Raw genomic sequence first — 18,125 nt, 5'->3', positions numbered from 1 at the left:
TTTATTAATGGTAGCTGTTGTTGATATTAAATGGAAGAGCGGGCAAGATGGGGACTACTGAAAAGGAGGAAAATTAAAATGCTAGAAACATGTGGAGCAGGTAAAGCCATAAAGACAGAAAGTGGTTGCCAAAAGCTAACTGAACAGGGATACAGAGTGATTGCTAATGGTCCCAGGTTCGTTTGGGGGTGGGAGAGGTCGAGATACAGTGTTCTCAAACTAGACAGTAGTTCGCACCAGCGTGTGAACATACTACACATTTTAAAAAGTGGCTTGCTGCTGTTGCTGCTTTGACAATGTCTCACTCTGTAGCCTTGGCTGGCCTGAAACTTCCTCTGTAGGATCTGGATTGGAACTCAGAGGTCCACCTGCCTTTGCCTCCCAAGTGCTGGCATTAAAGGCATGGACCATCATTCCTGGCCCCAGAGGAATTCGGATGTGTGAGAATTATATTTCAGCTTCCATAAAATACCATGCTGATCCTCCCCAAAGAAAGAGCTAGTAACATAATTCCTAAGAGGAGGAAGTAGAGGAGAAAGAAGGAGGTCAGGATGAGAAGGGGTGCACACGGTTTGCTGAGCAAGAAGAAACCTTATGTGGTCAGTGTTTCACTGAGCACTCTAGAGACAGCCTATCCCCTGACCATCACGGCTGACGGAGGTGCGGCCATCGGGTGACAGAACGCAAAGCCAAGGGCTCCACACTGAGGACCTTGGATTCCTCACTCTGAAGAAAAGGAGACCCTGGGCCCAAAACTGGAAAGGACTCCCCTGAGGTGGCAGAGGCAGGGGGAACACACATGGGGCCCAGGGCCCAGGCTTGGGTGACTAACTTGGTTCTTCAAGCACGTTCATGCCTCAGGGACGGGGAGACGTGAGGGTTAATGGAGGTCGGCGGCTGCTTTGCCTCGGTAATTGTGCGGGGAGGGCAGAGCTTGTCAGGAATGGCAGCTGGCATCGCCTGCTCCTGTTTATTGCAGTTTATCTCAGGCAGTCATTTCTATTCACCTTTTAAAGAAACATGAGGCGCAGCTGCGGCTTCACGTTAAATATTTTCCCTCCAGCCTTTTATGGTTTTTTTTCCCTCCATGGGGTCCTCCCTAATCTTTCACTGTAATTAGATGGAAGACACTTGGGACAACACCTCTGTGGGACAAAGCTGAGCTTGCCAGGTTCTGGGACTGCACTGCTTCCCTTTCTCTGTGCACAGTGGACAGGACTGGAGCCAGTCTTAGGCTGTGTGCTAAACTCATGAACCCCTTTCTTCTGTCTGCTAATGTTCACTTGGATATCCTCTACCCTGGCCCAGCATCGGGTAAAGACTTTGGAGGTCCATACTGGATGTGGGCATTCTTCCAGGGCAGCACCTATTCATGTAACAAATCGAAGCTCCTAGAGGGAAGACTCAGCCTCCCGTCCATGACCTTGATGCAGTGTCTAAGTGATCAACAGGCTGCTGGGGATGATGGAGGACGTGGATGTTGGAGGGATGGAGGGGAATGGATGCATGAGGATGGTGGACATACTTTGAAGGCTCCTTGTCTCCTGACACACGCTCTGTGGTGGTGGTTCTTCCTCCTCCTCCTCCTCCTCCTCCTCCTCCTCCTCCTCCTCCTCCTCCTCCTCTCCCTCTTCTTGTTCTTCTTCTTCCTCCTCCTTCCTTCTCCTCTTCTTGTTCTTCTTGTTCTTCTTCTTTCTTCTCCTTCTTCCTCTTCCTCCTCTTCTCCTCCTCCTATTCCTCCTTCTCTTCCTCCTCTCCTCCTCCCTTTCTCCTTATCCCTCCTCTTCCACCTTCCCTTCCCTCTCCTCCTCCTCCTCCTCCTCTTCTCCTCCTCCTATTCCTCCTTCTCTTCCTCCTCTCCTCCTCCCTTTCTCCTTATCCCTCCTCTTCCGCCTTCCCTTTCCTCTCTTCCTCCTCCTCCTCCTCCTCTCCTCCTCCTCCTCTCCTCTTCTTCCTCCTCCTCCTCTTCTTCCTCCTCCTCTCCTCCTTCTTCTCCTCCTCCTTCTTCTCAAGACTTACTTTTTTGTGAGTACGAGTGTTCACTGCACATATGTATGTGTGCTATGTAAGCCTGGGTTCTGAGAAGACCAGAAGAGACTGTCAGATCCCCTAGAAGGGGATTTACAGGTAGTTGTAAGCTGCCATGTGGGTGTCAGGAGCCAAACCTGGGTCGTGAGCAGGAGCAGCCTGTGTCGTCTCTCAGGCCTCTTTAGTTCTTCTGCAGAGACTCAGAAGTGACCACAGTGGAGCAGGGGAGTGGTGGGCTAAGCACAGATCCCTCATTCACGGACAAGATCTCCATGTTCCCTCCTAAGTACTGTGATCTGCTCTCTCTTTAGCTTGGTTTTACTCTTGTTATTAAATAAGCCGGGTTCTTAATGAAACATCTTTCCTACAGGCAGGCTTTCCCCAAGGAAGAGGGACAGCTGCATAATCTTTTCCTTCCTCTGCCTCGGTGAATCTAATTTTAGTCATCGGAAAGTGACCTTTCCCCCTGAAGGCTGTTTGTCTGACTTTAAGACAGCCCTGTAAAACAATCCCTATACGCATGTGGTATTTATTAATGTGACCCATTCAGGGAATTGTGCAGCACCTGGGCAGCAAACACTGATTTTCCAACTGGTTTTGATGCTGGACCTTAATGAAGGGAGAGTTCACAGAAAGGAAGGTGTCATTTGGAATTTTATTTTCATTTATAAGCATTTTATTCTCTTAGCGATTTGTGCGTTTGTTTTAGACATTTATATTTATAATGGTAAATCTTTTGCAATCAAATAAATGTATACTTGAGGCACAGGCCCATTCCATTTAACTAATAGAGGCAGGATCAAAATACATGTAGAGTGCATTCTATGGCATGTCATGTACTGTTTTCCTTAGTTAACCAAAGACCAAAAACATTAAGGGGAAAAGAACTTTGAAAGGGGAATTTGGACTTTTACACTGAGAACTGTTTTTCTCATCTTTATACTCTGAAAAAAAAGCCTATGTTGATCAACTTCACTAGAAGCTCATAAGAAAATTACAATTTTTTCCCCTCTAAGTATAATGAAGCCTTCACAATGACCAAGTAGAAGCAACACTGCACAAACAGCAAAGCACTTGCCCCGAGAAGGGTGACTAAGAAGCTGATGTGACAAGGAGCCAACTCTTACTTTTCGGGTCCCAAACACTGCATACCTGTAGCACCCCACATGTCTAGAGGCTTCACCTAGTAGGTTGCCTGTTTGTTCTGTACTAACCTGTCAGTATTATTTCTCCTGAAACTGCACATGGCCTTCTACTGCCTGTGTGTCATGGTGGTCTACAGTATGTTTTGTTGAAGGTGGTGTCTCTAAGCTCCTGGAGCCCTGGGTATCTGTAGCTTTGGCCAGCCCTGTCTCAGGTTGCCGGCTGTAGCACGGCTCACTTATTCCAGGCATTTGGTTCCCTCCTTGTTTCTAGGTAGAACAAGCACAGTGGCCATGATTTTATTGTTAGCGAATTAGTAACGCTATGCCTTTCATTTTTTCCTTACTGTGAACTGATCTGGACTTTTTTTTTTTTAATCTGAAAAAAAAAAGTTGACAAAGAAAACTGTGACCAGTTCTCTGGCACTGAAGACAGGACACAGGAGAATGGCACCCTTGCTCGGCAGGGTTGGGTAAGTGATCTGACTGATGGTGGAGTGTCCCAAGTGTCTTTTGTGTACCAGCTTCCGCTCAGCGGGGGAAGGGCGGACAGCTGGGGTTTCAGGACACAAAGTCACCACACTGAGCTCTTAGTCCCTGGTTGGAGAACACAAGGAATGAAAAACACATAGGGTGACATGGCCCAGCCACTGAGATCTCCCACACATTTAAAGTTCTACCCCCTGGATAAAGAATACAAATTATTATGAAATAATAAGATATACAGTAAATACTTTAGAGAGCCTCCAGAATCACATGCAGAGTTTAAGGCCCAGATGTCATGGCCGGCTATATCTGAGGAATGAACAGGCTAGAAACTTCTTCCTATATCTCACTCTGTCAAAACCACTAATGCCATCTTTGAGTGAATGGAGGATCCAATTCTTCATGCTGTCCAGCTAAGCCCTGCACTTGACTTTGTCAATAACAGAGAATGGAGGGCTGTGTGTGTTTAGGCTGCTGTGGGCAGACAAGCATGTACTTGTAGCTTGATTTCATGACCTCGCCCATATAACTAAAGCTATTTTTACTTGGGCCTGTTATTACCAGACAATGACCACATAAAACATTCCCAAAATATATTTAACTGACTTTCAAAAGAAAAGGCGAACACAATGAACAGATATTGTATCAATTTTTTAAGATCCCAAACTTCTCTGTAAAACATTTTTATTTTTTCCCTTTTAAAAACAAACTTACATCCGTTAGCCCTACTGAGTAATTGTTTCTACTGAACTGCTAAGATATGTCAATTATTTTTCTTAAAATCCCTTTGCATAAAATGCTGCTTTGCAAGGAAGCACATAATAGAAATTCTCTCAACTTTAGAACACTGACATGTACGGTTTAGCTGTTGTTGTATTAACAAGCTGAGAAGAACCGGGGGCCTGAACTGGGGTCTCCAAGCTTACTGTGGTTAATTCTGTGCGTTTAGTTTTTCTTCAGTGTATAACGGCAATGACCACTGTGTGTGGAATTTGGCAAACTTCCTCAAGGGCAACCTTCCTCCCTTTTAGAAAAATGGTCCAATTGTTTATAAACAAAAGCGCTCCCCCCCTTACCTTTTTATAATTCCCCTCCAAATCCAATGGAGATTCTCGACTGATGATGTCATCGTCCATTCCATCACGGTCCAAATTCATCCTTTAACTCTTTAGAATTTCACTTAAGAAATAATCTCCCATGAATCCTGACAGGATGAAGTGCCAACTGCCCAGTACCTTGGTGACCACTCATGCTGGCATGAAGAGCCTGTGCTTGGCTGTGGTGTCCTTGCCCCTTTCTGCCTCAGACACTGCCCCGCCCGGCCTGCCTTTCTCCCGGGCACTGGGCAGCTGCCTGCTGTAAGGTGCACTCCGTTCCTGACGACTGGCTTGTTGAGAGTCCGGCCTGCCTACCATCTGCTGTCACCTTCCCTGAATGATCTGGCCCAGACTCCTCTACAGCACCTTTCCTGCTCCCAACAAGGGAAAGGAGGGACAGGAGGCTTCAGCCAGCTGACCTGACCCCAGTTCAGGGCCCAGCGTGAACTGGAGTTTGGTGAGGCACTCTGAAGCCAGTAGACTGCGGGATAAAAATAGACACAAAAACTTGCAGCCCGAGAGATCTCACTGTGAGCTGAGTCGGGCGCCTCACATGGAACAAAAACTATCATTTAAGGTGACCCGTAAGACAGATGTTTCCCATTTTTTCCCCCATGACCAACGGGGACTGACCACTACATTTCTTTTTTTCCAAATCGTTTATGAGATGTAGAAGTTTCATCGTCTGGAATGAGCACTAAGCCCAGGACTGAGACTGATTCCAACCCACAGAAACCCCTCTCTGCCCCAGGAGCACGGCTTTGTCCTTTTAACATGGGCAAGAGAAAGAGATCCATCAACTTTCTTTTAAGATTCAGCCAGTGGCGGGCTTTTCTACAGAAGCACGCTTTCTTTTTTCTCGCTCTCTTTAAGCTTTCCCCATGGCTTCTGGGTTTGTTTATGGGTTTTACAGGCAGCCAGGGAAAGGTCCACAGCTGGAGGATGTTTGGCTCAAAGAAGCAGACAAACAGAAGTTCACAGGCACACTCAAGCATACTCATGCGCATCAAATTAATACTCCCATAAACAAACTAACAAAAATGCTATGACTTTTCAGTAATGGTTTGCAGAGGAAACCAGCCACAGAAGAACTCAAAGGCCAAGCTTCCACTTAGCAACAGGCCTTACCTTCTGAAATGCTCACACGGAAAATTGCAAAGGCACTAGTCAATCAATTCTCCAGTACACATTCCTGAGCAACCGCAACATTGTTACGAACAGGTCTGAAGGAAAATGCCATCCAATAGAACCTTGTCCCGCATCTCAACCTCTGCTCGCAGGCTCAACTTTAGCGGTTTACCTCTGTAAATATTTTTAAATTCAATTTGTGTTAGACTTGTGATATAAACACAGCTCAATGGGCTTTATGGTAGGCCTGCTTCTATCAGGCAAATATTTTCTTCTCACAGCCCAGATCCAAATCTAAATCCTTTTATTCCATTCCCTCACCACCCCCCCAGCCAGTCCTCTCCGCTCCCAAGGGGATGAATAGCCCTTTTGTAAGGTATCACACTGACAAGTTTCATCTTGTGGGATACATTTGCAAGGCTCTGTCTTACTCTGGTCCAGACCCCTGGACTCTCATTCCAGATGGCAGTGTCCTGGAGTGTTTGTCTGGATGGTGTGGCAATGGGGCCTACTGAGTGCTGGCTAGGGCTGTGACAGCAGTGCAAAGCAGTCAGTTAAAACGATGCTCCTGCCTTGAATGGTCCTCTGTATCCTAACCAAACAGAAGGGATGGACGAAAGCACAAATCTTACACGATATGCAACCATGTAAAACATGTGTGCTTTACTGAGGCCAGGCACCTTACGTGTGTTTCCTTTCCCTGTGTTTCCTCTCCCAATAACCCTATGGCATATGTACCATTGCCAGCTGCATTTTAGAGCCGAGGTGGGAGGGGCACCTAGGGATGTTAAGTAAGGGTCTACCTACCTAAACTGCCAGTCAGGCAGGAATTTGAATCTAGGTCCTCTGCCTTGGTGGCCACACTGTAAATGGGCGTGCTAGAGCCTCATACTGGCTGACCCCCAGAGCAATACACGGCCATGATAAAGGTGGTGCCTTTTTCTTTTTTTAATTAGGATGTGTTGAAGAGAAATCCAGCAGCACTCCCCAGTCATATGCTGGGTGTAAATCATACAGCTGGCACACCCGGAACGCACTGCCGCAACCCTCCTGCTGCTGGCGCCTTAGGAACTGGAAGGAAAGCTGCCCAGCACACGGTCTGGCGAATTTTCTCCTCTGCTTTACCGTGGAGTTCTCAGGAACCAAGTAGCTTCTTTCTGACAGACATTACTGCTTTAGGCATTTTTCCCCCTAGGGGAACAGGATTTGTGTTTAGTCATTTTACTCGGCCCACAGCATCTGAAAAGTTGCTTTGCCTATGGTGAGCCCTCACTGAGGAGTTTCTGCATATCGAACAGTAAGGAGTACCTGCGTGGCTGGAAACCTTCCTCCAGATGCTCCGTCCACAGTGACAAGCAACAAGAGCTAACATTACTGACTTTCAACCCACACTGTTGGTGGGGCTCCCATGAGGCTGGCTAGCCACAGGAGGGAGGAAGGCTACCTGCCTGTAGGACAGTTTCACTGAGCTGTTAGAATAGCTTCCTCAGAAGAACTATACACAGCCTACAGGGTGGAGCCTAGAGAACTGGCTTCCTCAGAGGAGAGGCAGTTACTACTGCAGCTGATTCACGTCTCCCTCCTTGTTTGTTCTACAGCACAGTCAATTTTAGTCACTCATTTGGGTCTCTACCGTAAGTCACTAAGCAACCTACAACTGATAACGAGCAGGAGTAAAAATTTAGAAATCGTAAGGCATCAAGACATGTAAAATTCTGACAAAACCTCTTTACCTTCATTATAACTGGGTTGCCTTCAGTACAGAGTTAGAATTAGGAAAACTACACTTTTATCATTAATTACACACACAAGTTTTACAAACAATAGTGCATTTGTATTATTGTATAATATATATTCGTTTATATATAATATATACAATCAATATTATATACATAATACAAATGTATTATTAACCATGCACTGATTATGTGTTTGTACATACAAATGTATAAATATGTGCATCAACAATATCATCTTTTAGAAACAGAACACTGAGTCCAATTGATTTCACTACCGTACAAAAACTATGAGGATGGGCAGTAGGAAAGCACAGAAGGAACTCACTCCTTTTTCATCCCAAGTAAGTATCGGGTTCCCACAGGCAACTCAGAGCTGCCTCCCAGAGCAGGGCTGTGAGAGCTGGAGTCTGCTGAAGGAGCGCAGTAGTGACTCCCAGAGTGTGCTCTCCGCACACATGGGGTCACTGCTCGAACCCTTTCCAGGTGGTCTGATCGTCAGTGTCTGATCATGAGTGACAAAGTGACCTTTCACGCTCTCTAGAGTTTGGTACTCATGGAGCAGAGCATCCATAAAGCCTAGGGCCTGTAGAAACACATCTCAGGGCCAACTGGAGGCCTACCAAGTCAGAAGCTGTACTTCTGAGGATCCCTGCAACGTCCAAATGTACCTCATGTTTCTGAAGCACTTCTGGGAGAGCGCAGGGAAACAAATCATTATTAGTCGTCTTCCTTCTGTTTCTGTTTCATACTGCATTTCTGGACAGGGTGGCAAGACCCTGATTTTTGTTGCTTGAGATCAGCAGTGTAATGAATTTCACTTCCAAGCGGTCCTAATGAACACAAGACTGGATAAAACAAACCCAGCCTCTGCCCTGGCACACAGGAGCTGAATATAGGGTGGGAGGCTTTGTAGCAGCTATGTAAGCTAAGGCCACATCATTATGTCTGTCCTTCTTGCAGAGAATGGCCTAAAAGGAACTATGCAGGAAGAAGACAGGCTTAGATACTAATATGCGCTCTCTCTCTCTCTCTCTCTCTCTCTCTCTCTCTCTCTCTCTCTCTCAAATGTGCTTATAGCCTCTGAGGCTGAGGCTGAAAGCACCACTCCCTACCCTGAAATCCAAGGACGCCAAGCCATGCTCTGAGTGGCAAGGCATATTTCTCCTGTGATCTAATGCTTTTACATGATCATTATCAGCCATTGGTGGAAATTATTGACTCTGAGAACCCTGAGCGCATTACTGGGAAATCACTTATGGACTGTCAAAAGCCTCTTCTATTCACAGGTGGGAACTCTAGTTAATCTTCATTAACCCTTCAGCCTTCTGATCTGTCTGTCCCTTCAGCGCCCGTGTCCCTCCTTCAACGTTATAGTCACTTTCAAACAAATTTTCCTTCTACGTAAAGCTTGTCCGCATTTGGTTTGCTTTTCAATTAAGGCATCCATATGGCTGGGGGGGGGGGGGAATCCACGAAAATTTGCAGCGCTTTAAGAATTGTAGGTTAGAAACATTAAAATACTGAGATTGGGGGTGAGGGTAGGGAAGAGGAGTCAAGACTGGAAGCTGATGTCAAATGCTTTTCCATACCCAAGGGTGGAGGACCATGCTTGTAAGTCTTCCTGCCAGGCTGAAACCCTGGGTCCCAGAAACTCCTCTGCACTCATTCTGACAGCCCCTGACCCAGCTTCCAGGTAGGACGACTAATGCTCCCATTATGTTTGTCTCTGTGTGCCACTCCATAATGGCTCTCTGATTGCTACTAGGCTTCTGTGATGGCTGCTTTCTTTTGAACTCAAGCAATTTTGTCAAATTACTTTCTATTTCAGGAGGCTGAGTAGGTTTCTGATGCTTCAATACAGTGTAGATCAAAGTTTGAAATTCTCCCCTAGTATACAGAATATAAATATATAATGAAAATTGGCCCGGTTAGTATACAGCCCTATTAATGTTCCTTGTGTTTGTGAAACGGTGATTGGTCAGCCAAGAGTCTATATTTATATGTACATGCATATACACATATATATGTGAGGCAGGATTCCTACTCTCCAAAGGCTTCAGTGTGATGATGTATACCACAAAGGTGTCCCGCTTCTTTCTTTCCTACCCCCATTACCACCACCAGTCCCGTCTAACATCTGCGAATTGAAATAGCCTTTAAATATTTACTTCTTTAAATCACCAAGTCTGGCTCATGGAGAATGAGTCCCCTACAAGAATGGCCTGCATTACATGTCTGTTAGATGACCTTCACACTGAACCCTAAAGGATCATCTTTCCCATAATCAGCCCTTGTCACTTGTGAGAAAGCACAGAATTAGATTTTCAGACATCTCGGCTAAAGACAAACCATACAGACATTTATACCCAGAATTACTTTCTGAGTTGTTACCGTTACAGACAGAACACAGCTATTCTCTAACCAGGCAAAAGTATTAAGCTAGAATACTCTCAGGGCTATCTACCGTGAAATCAAAACTTCACAGTGAGAGCAAAACCTATAGACTGAGAGAGGCAACTGAACTTATACTTAAAAGCCTGTGTCAAAACAGTGCACGAAAATGCCTTGAATCTCCCTTTTCCTCCCGAAGTGGTGTGGGTTTTCCCCCCATGCAGATGAACCCCCGGAACTCTTGGGCGAACTCCAGTTTGACACCTTGTTCTCTCATTCTCAGGAAGGGAGAAAGAAAGGAGTTGCTGTCAACAGGGACAGATGGACTCCTCTGCTTCCATTCACCATTCCATGAGCCACCTGAATCTGGCCTTGTTAGGCTGTTTACTGCTTTCTCTGCTGAGAATCTGAGGGTATCTTGATGGACTACTTAAACTGATACACTCCCTAGTCTGATCGTTCGAGACCAAGATAGGGTATCTTTTGTTTTGTGAGCTGGGCATGGCACTTCTACAGCATTTGCTCCAGAAAACTTAGTGTTCTGTGAAGCACTGTCCTGTAACGGAATAGGGTAAAACGTGTGAGGTAGCCAAAATGCTCAATGGGTAAAAAGCATTTGCTGCCGGGCCTGAGTTTGACACCTGAAAACCACAAGGTGATAGAGAGAACGAGCTCCCACAAATTGTGCTCCATGTCCCCCAGTCTGTCTTGCAAAACAAACAAAACAACCAAAACCAAATTTCGGAAGAGGTAATGTTATTAGCAAAAGCATCAGGTGGACTTGGTGGTACAAGCCTGTAACCTCAGCCACTTAGGAGGGTAAGTCACCAGGATCGCTGGGCTGTCCTGCTTAAGGCAGGGGATGATGCTACAGCTCAATGATAGATTTTTTTCCTGATATTCAAGAGGCCCTGGGTTTGGTCCTAAGCAGAGGTGCAGAGAGGGAGAGGGACTGAGGCAAAGACGGGGAAGCAGGTAGAGGATAATAGAAAGAGAGAGAGAGAAAGGAGAAGAAGAGAAAAGAAGAGAGGGGGTTTGGAAGGCAGCTTGTGGAGAGTACTAGCCTCAACTAAGTATGGAAGTACCTGGAGCTAGACCATGATGGCTGACTTAGTGGACTCTCTGAGGTAAGCTGGGAGAGTTAACGAGGGCTGAGGAAGGACTGAATGCAGGCAATGGCATGAGTTATGAAGGAGAATATAAAGCTAATTGTTTTTCTAGTTCTGTTTATCATGGTTCTGCTTGTTTGGATGGTGGATGGGTGCATACTATTTAACATTAAATGAGTAAAACAGCGTAAAGGTTCCAAGGAGCTTCTGTTTTGAATGCCAATTCTATCTGTATAGAAGATGTTCAGCTAGTGACGAACTTAGCTCTGCTTAATTTTGGTGTGTGATAGTTTCATTTATTGCATACATTTTTTTCAAATAATAAAACTTACAAGGAAAAGAAAAAAAAAGTGCAAACAGGCCCGACGATATAGCGTGAGCGTCAGGATGGCAAAATCTTGGGGTGAAATCAGCAGGCGTGGAGGTATTTCCCAGGCTGGACTGGGATGTGTGTGCATCTTCAGCCACGGACTGTGTGTTGCCCTGTGTCTCTGTTCTGGCATACAGGGTGTTTAAAGCATTGGTAAGGTCAGCATTGGTAAAGCATGGAGGGTCAGGAGCCTAGTAGCTGGTCCCTACAGTACTGGGGTCCGCTTTGCTGACTCTCTGCTGCAAGGCAGAGATCTGGGTTGCTCTCTGGTTCTCAGGGCTCAGAACACACCAAGTGCAGGAAATCGAGTTTGGTCCAACAAACATTTAATAAGCATACAATCTATGTGTAAGGTGGGGGCCTTCTAAAAAATGGAACAAGGATCTTGTCTTAGGGGTCTTTCTCCAATGGGAGACTGCAGACCCATACACAGCCTTGGGCCTGGTAAAGCACTAAGGAAGTGAAAAGAGGGCTGGGGAGACATTTGAGGGCGGGGAGGAAGTTTTTCTGCAGGAGGTGGTGGCATTTGTGCCTCAAAAGTAGCTGGCAAAAGGTGTGGGCAGGTGGTGTGTGGGTGGAAGGCATCCCAGCTGGAGACAGCACAGCAGGGACAAAGTGTGGGGGCAGCGTGCAATCTGGAGGGAGGGAGGAGGGAGAGAGGGAGGGAAGAGTACTTAGTCCTGGGTCTGGATCCCTGCCAGGCCTTGAATCCATGCAAAAGGGTCTGGAGTCTATCTGAAGGGACTGCAGAAACACTAAGGGTTCCTGGCTGTGCTTGAAGAAGGGACTCAGCTGGGGAGGGAGGTAGATGAGAGGTAGTCACATGCCCTTTTATCTCTTCTCCTCTGTGTGTCTCCATTCCCACAGTAGCTACAGTAGCTAGGAATTCAAGGGTGTGATCTGGATCAGAGCTGGTCATTTAAGCGACAGCAAGGGAGGGATGAAAGCCTGTCATTGTTGTCCCATTCTGTACTTTACCCCGAAAACAAAACTGCAGGAGAAGAGAGAGAAATTGGGAGTTTTTAAGCTCAATGGACCCCGTTGACCTAAACTTGTGCTTACGAGTTAACAATATTTCTAAGCTGTCCATCAGAAACAACTTAGAAGAATTTGGCCTTTTGAAGGCTGCCAGGCCTGAAGCTGTGGGCAAGATTCTTTGCTGGAAGAAGAGATTGGCTTCCTCCCAAGACTGGGAAAATGGAGGTCGACAGCTCTTGCTTTTAACAGGGTGAAGACCGTAAGTGACAACACAAAGTCTTAGTGAGCGGGAGGTTCATGTGAACCCTGGGAGAGAGACCAGAAAAGCAGGATGACCTGAAACTATCATGGAAAATTCCCCAGCAGAATTCCTCTGCCCACTCTCTCTTGGCTCAGGTTGCTTGGGGCACAGGATACCCAGACACTTGCTTCAGCAGAGACACATAAGCGCTTGGGCAACACGATCACCAACAGAGTGGGATTGGTTGTACTTCTATCAGCCTGAAACAGTCGAGACGGAAGCGACACATGGCTTGATGAGCTTCCAAAAACACAGAAGAAACAGTTGCAGGGGCAAGGTGGCCCTAAATTAGCAATAGCTGACTTGGTTATGCAGAGGGTGGCCTCCTCCGGCAGAGGACCAGACAACGGTCATGCCATGTCAACAGGCAAAACCCCTTTCAGAGACAGGAAAACTGACATAGGGGAAAGAGGGCAGTCCACATCCCTCTCAGAAAAGCAAGTCCACACAGGGAAGGGGGGAGCATGTGCGATGCCTTTTCCACCTAATCAGACATGTCTGTCAATGCATGGTACTGGAGGCCTTAGAAAAGAACCCTTCTCACACAGGAATGGAGACCGAACCCAGACCGGCAGTGATGTAAAATTGGCACTGACCGATGGAGGTGCATGCTTAGTATAAAAACAAATTTGGGAACTAGAATGAAAATGTTGAACCAGAAATAGGAAAACTTGGGACTTGTGGAGTAAGTCCGGAGAAGACGTCTGAAGAGGTGGCACCCCAGAAAAGGCCTGAAGAAAGTGCGAGGTGTAAGGCAGGGCTGCTCCGTGCACTGTGGATTCCAGATGAAGGGCTGGCAATGTTTTAGCCCAAGTGTGTACCCGATTGTAAATGGTAAATGTGACAAGCCTATTGGGATCATGTGCCAGGTGGACCAGAGGGACTGAACAGAGGAAGAAAGGCAAGCAGAGCTGAACCCCAGCAGGGAATGGAGTTGGGGGGGGGTGGAGCAGTCGGAGACATTGGTGTGAACCCCAGGTCCTATGGATAACTGGGTCCCTCTTCTAAGTGGGATGATATTTGGGGAAGCCATTTAGAAGGACTTGGTTGCCATACGATGACAGCAATGGTAGTGGAGTCATTCAGGAGACTGCAGTGTGAACCCCACTCATTGTTGCTCCATTACAATGTTCTCCAGAAATCCCAGTAGACATCATCGATGGGAGATGATGATCAATCCGCCAGCGAAACCCTGTTAACCCTTTAAGAACGCTCACCTGCTGGGATTGGTGGCAGAGGCCCTCAGCACTGGGGAGGCAGAGGTAGGAGACATTTGTGAGTTCCACGCCTGTCTTGTATACATAGTGAGATTCTGGTTTAAAAATTAACCAAAACAAAGATGCCCACTAACCTAAGCCACATGCCCCAACCACTCTGAGCTGCCACCTTAACAAATAAATAAGCCTTAGACAGAAAAAGGGGGGGACAAGTTTCTGAGGAAAAAAATGTTGGTAGCACCAGTGACTTGGGACCACATCAAGCTAAGGATTTAGAGAAATCACTTTTTCTAAACCCGATCGTATGTGATGACAGATGGGCTCTAAAACCAAGGTTTCTAAGCGGGATTAAGACTTGGCATCGGGGCTAACATTTCTGTTTCTGTCAGCCAGTCCTGAAGGAAAGCATTTCAGAAGAGTCCACACACCTACCCCCGTTGGTGATGCACAATCGATTAACTACCATTTCCGTTACAACCCTAACAAACACAATCTTACTGTGGGAATAAGCAATGGAGACTTCAAAACCATTAAACACACGGTGCCACTGCTAGTACTCAGCTCCTGTCAGGACACATCTGCCTTCCTTTGGAAGGAACATGTGGCTGACTTGGCCCCTCCCTCTCCAGATGAAACTGCTGAGACTGACCAATTATTTACCTTCCAAAAACAATGACTTCGTGTTTGGCCAAATGAAAAAAACATAGGGAGTGATCCTCCAGTAACCTCCCCTTCAACATAAGTTACAGAGCTTCTCTGAAAATCAGAGACGGAAAACTATTTTAATTATGACAGTAATTTAATCTCCTGCAGCCGTATTGAGTCATGCACACACGAGGCTCTCTATGGAAGCCTGATGTTCCCCACCCTATATGTGTGCCTCTTCTCAGCTCTCTGACTCTCGTGGAAAGAATGCCTGTGAGACACAAATCCTGACACCTAAGGATCTGTATGTGGAACTAAATATCCCGTAAAATGAAAATGCTATAAAAACAGGCCCATGATTATAAAAATTCCGATTATTAAGCACAAAAATAGTACACAGACATATTTCATGGGCATGCTTTTACTTAGCTAGCAACAGCTGCCTTCCCTGAGTCTTGTGAAATGCACCACTTTCCGCCTTGCAGACATTCACTCTGTGAAATGTGACCCTCAGAGAAACACCTGCTTGTCTCAGGTAACCTACCTCTCACAAGGAAGAGGCATTGTTAGGTTAGGGAGCTGGTCTCTGAGAAACTCCATCAGGTGAGTAACATCTCAATTCCAACCACCCAGGATGTGAACCAGCCATGCCGCTGCACACAGCAGTTTCTCTGAGACCATTCTTGCTGTTTACAGTGTTGCCTCTATGGTCCAAGTGGTAGGAAGGAGTTACGAAACCCTACGGAAAGGAGCTTTGGAAATTGTCTGAAGTGTTGAATTCCTAACCCCAGATAGCAAATTAGCAGGTTAAAAGACGAACATGTGTTATTGATTTTTTTTCTATGTGAAGTTTTTAATCCACACCCATTCTGCCATTTTTACTTACTAACCATTTAAAAGAGCACACAGGCAAAAACAGGTCCATAAAGATATGCCAGTGCAACTTGAAACGCCAAATGTCTGCTGACTGGGTTTATGAAAAATTCTAAGATCATCAATTAGGACTTTTAATTCAAATAATATTCTCATAGACAGTCTCATAGATCCTAAGTAATTGACCTCTTACGCAATGGGCAGTAATCACATTTTTTCAGTTTTGTATGACCCCCCCCACCCCCGCCTTAAATTCAATTACAGTTCGGAGCAGTTTCTCTCATTTGCACAGACCTACAGTGTGCAGAGCACACATCACCACCATGTATTCCACAAACGCTTTAAAGGCTAAAGAAGCGGCGTTTCTGCCCCATTACTCCTCAGAAAGCCTCATTAGAATTCAGATACTGTATGCAATGAAGGCCGGGAGTGGAGCCCAGGATGGCAAAAATCCCCTGAAAATCCAGCAAGAGGCAACCTGCTGCCCTAGAAGAGGAAGGCCTCTCCCATAGGGTAAGGGCCTCAGAACCAGGCTTTCCAACCTTACCTGGTACGAGCAGTTCTCCTGATGTACCATCTCAGAACATCCTAGGACGCAGACCCCAAAGCTGGACTGTTGGGCGAGGCTGCGCAGGGGAAGCGCTGAGCATCCACAGGCGCGGGAGAACGCCCTGGTTAGGCAGGGGCTCCCCGCAGATTAAAATGGATGCTGTTCCGCTGAGCAACCTGCGCAGTGGCACTGCCTGTGCTGGGAAGCGCGCAGCCACAGAGCTTGCTCTGAAGCCTCCGAGCTGCTCTGCTCCTCCGGAACCGGGAGGCAGGCTGCTGAGCCGAGCTGGGACCGGCCTGGGGGAGGGGGCGGGCGCATCACCCGCACAATCAGCCAATTATATTATAGGCACAAAGAAAAGGATCTGTCTGGGGCTGGTGTGACCTTCTGGTGCTTTATGAAGGCAGTTAACTGATGTGGAAACATTCTAGTACTCATTATAGAGAAAAAGGCCAGCGAGGGAGAGAGAGAGAGCGACAGACACAAATCAATGTTGCAGTTGGACATTCCTAACCTGCTACAGCAAGCATCCTTCCTGCCCGCTATTGCTGCTTGGCTGGTGTTTATGAAAGCCAAGCCTTAAAGATCTTTTTGGAACTTTCAGCGTGCTAAAGGGAACAGTCCATTCTGAATACATACATGCAAGGTTTGGATTCATGCTTCATTTTTAAAGTGTCTTGTCAACTTTCTAACTAAAGGAAGGGCTTTCACTAAAATACCTTGTAAAATATTTTGTAATTTAAACAAAAGGATACCTCGATTACTTAACTGCTTTTAGTCAAACAAAAATATGATGGAACATTATTTCTATAATTTTTGGAGAAACTTATTAAAATGTTAAGGTTGGTATTACTTATTCATTACATAAAAATTAAACTTTTTTTAAAAAGGTAGGGCCTTGCATGTGTAAATTACCTAATCCATGACTTGAATATACAGACATCCTGACGTAACACAGGTGATCTCTGGGACAGACTATCCTCAGAACTTGCATGGGAAGAACTTGGGACCTATAGATCACAATCAAATGAAAGCCAGGTTGGATCACGTATGTTTCTGGGAGAAAATGGGGTCCAATCTCTGAATGGTCTCAAGGGTCACTCTAGGACTCCAGGCTATGTAGGAGGGAGCAAGGAATTCTTCAACGCAATGATGCAAAGTTAAGGGAGAAAAATAATAAAAGTCCTTGTTTCTACTCCGTGATTGCCCCAAACAATTCACACTGTCATTTCTTTTGTGTCTCTTTGTAAGGTGAGTGTGTACACACTCTGGCAAGGGTGTGGCAGTCAGGTTGGTTCTTTCCCTCTACCACGTTGGTCCCAAGGCTCAGCCTTGGTGGCAAGCACTTTGATTCACTGAACTATCCATCTCTCTGGCCCTTTTTGACAAAAATGGTCCTCAGAGAAAATCTGACTGGCTTCAAACCATCATAGTTTAAAGAAAAAATTCCCGAGGCTGACATTTTAAGTCACATCCTGCTTTAGTTTTATGGTTTGCCCATGTGCGCATCCATTTCATACCTCATATCAGGAGGATAAAAAGTGGTACGAGAGGCCCAATCCCGTGTTCTCTAAATTTGAGCAGTGGGTTGTAGGAAAATGTACTATGGACATGTGTACTGCAGAACCTCCAGTACAGAGGGAGTCGGCCATGTTGGACAAGGGACATCTGATAATAAGGCAGGAGTCTGGAGGTAGTAACAAGTTTACTCAACCTTAAGATGGAAGGAAGGCTAAAATGCTACCAGAAAGCAAAACAATAAAAACTCAGCCCATCCAAACTCTAGCCTTCCCTGCTGTGCACACAGAGCACATCCGTATGGAGTGCAAGGGAGCAGGCAGCATGGCCGGCATCCCCACTCTCCTAGACAGAGCACCTCACTTCCAAGGCTGTTGGGACTTCACTTGAGCAATAGGCTTGATCTCATGACTCTGGTTCCTGAATCTACAAGCACGCACGAACGCACGCATGCACGCACACACACATACACACAACTTTCTGGACTCTGTTCTTTTCTAAAAACTGGGGATTCTGGGATATATTACATAAGCTCCTGAAGACACTATATCAA

General features: G+C 46.1%; 1 protein-coding gene across 12 annotated transcripts in view; it reads right to left on the bottom strand.

The window, feature by feature from the left end:
• The window catches only part of Schip1 (schwannomin interacting protein 1), a 775,862-nt gene that overhangs the window by 38,485 nt on the left and 719,252 nt on the right, over positions 1-18,125 (bottom strand). For 2 of the 12 annotated variants that reach the window (XM_087619495.1, XM_087619489.1), the window contains exon 1: positions 4,733-5,041. In XM_087619495.1, the coding sequence (XP_087475621.1) occupies positions 4,733-4,797 (65 nt within the window). In that variant the 5' untranslated portion in view covers positions 4,798-5,041. 12 annotated transcript variants of the gene reach the window in all.

This window comes from Rattus norvegicus, chromosome 2 (assembly GCF_021556685.1).
Source record: "Rattus norvegicus strain SHRSP/BbbUtx chromosome 2, alternate assembly SHRSP_T2T, whole genome shotgun sequence".
NCBI classification, from domain to species: Eukaryota; Metazoa; Chordata; class Mammalia; order Rodentia; family Muridae; genus Rattus; species Rattus norvegicus.
This window is presented reverse-complemented; position numbering and strand designations above follow the sequence as displayed.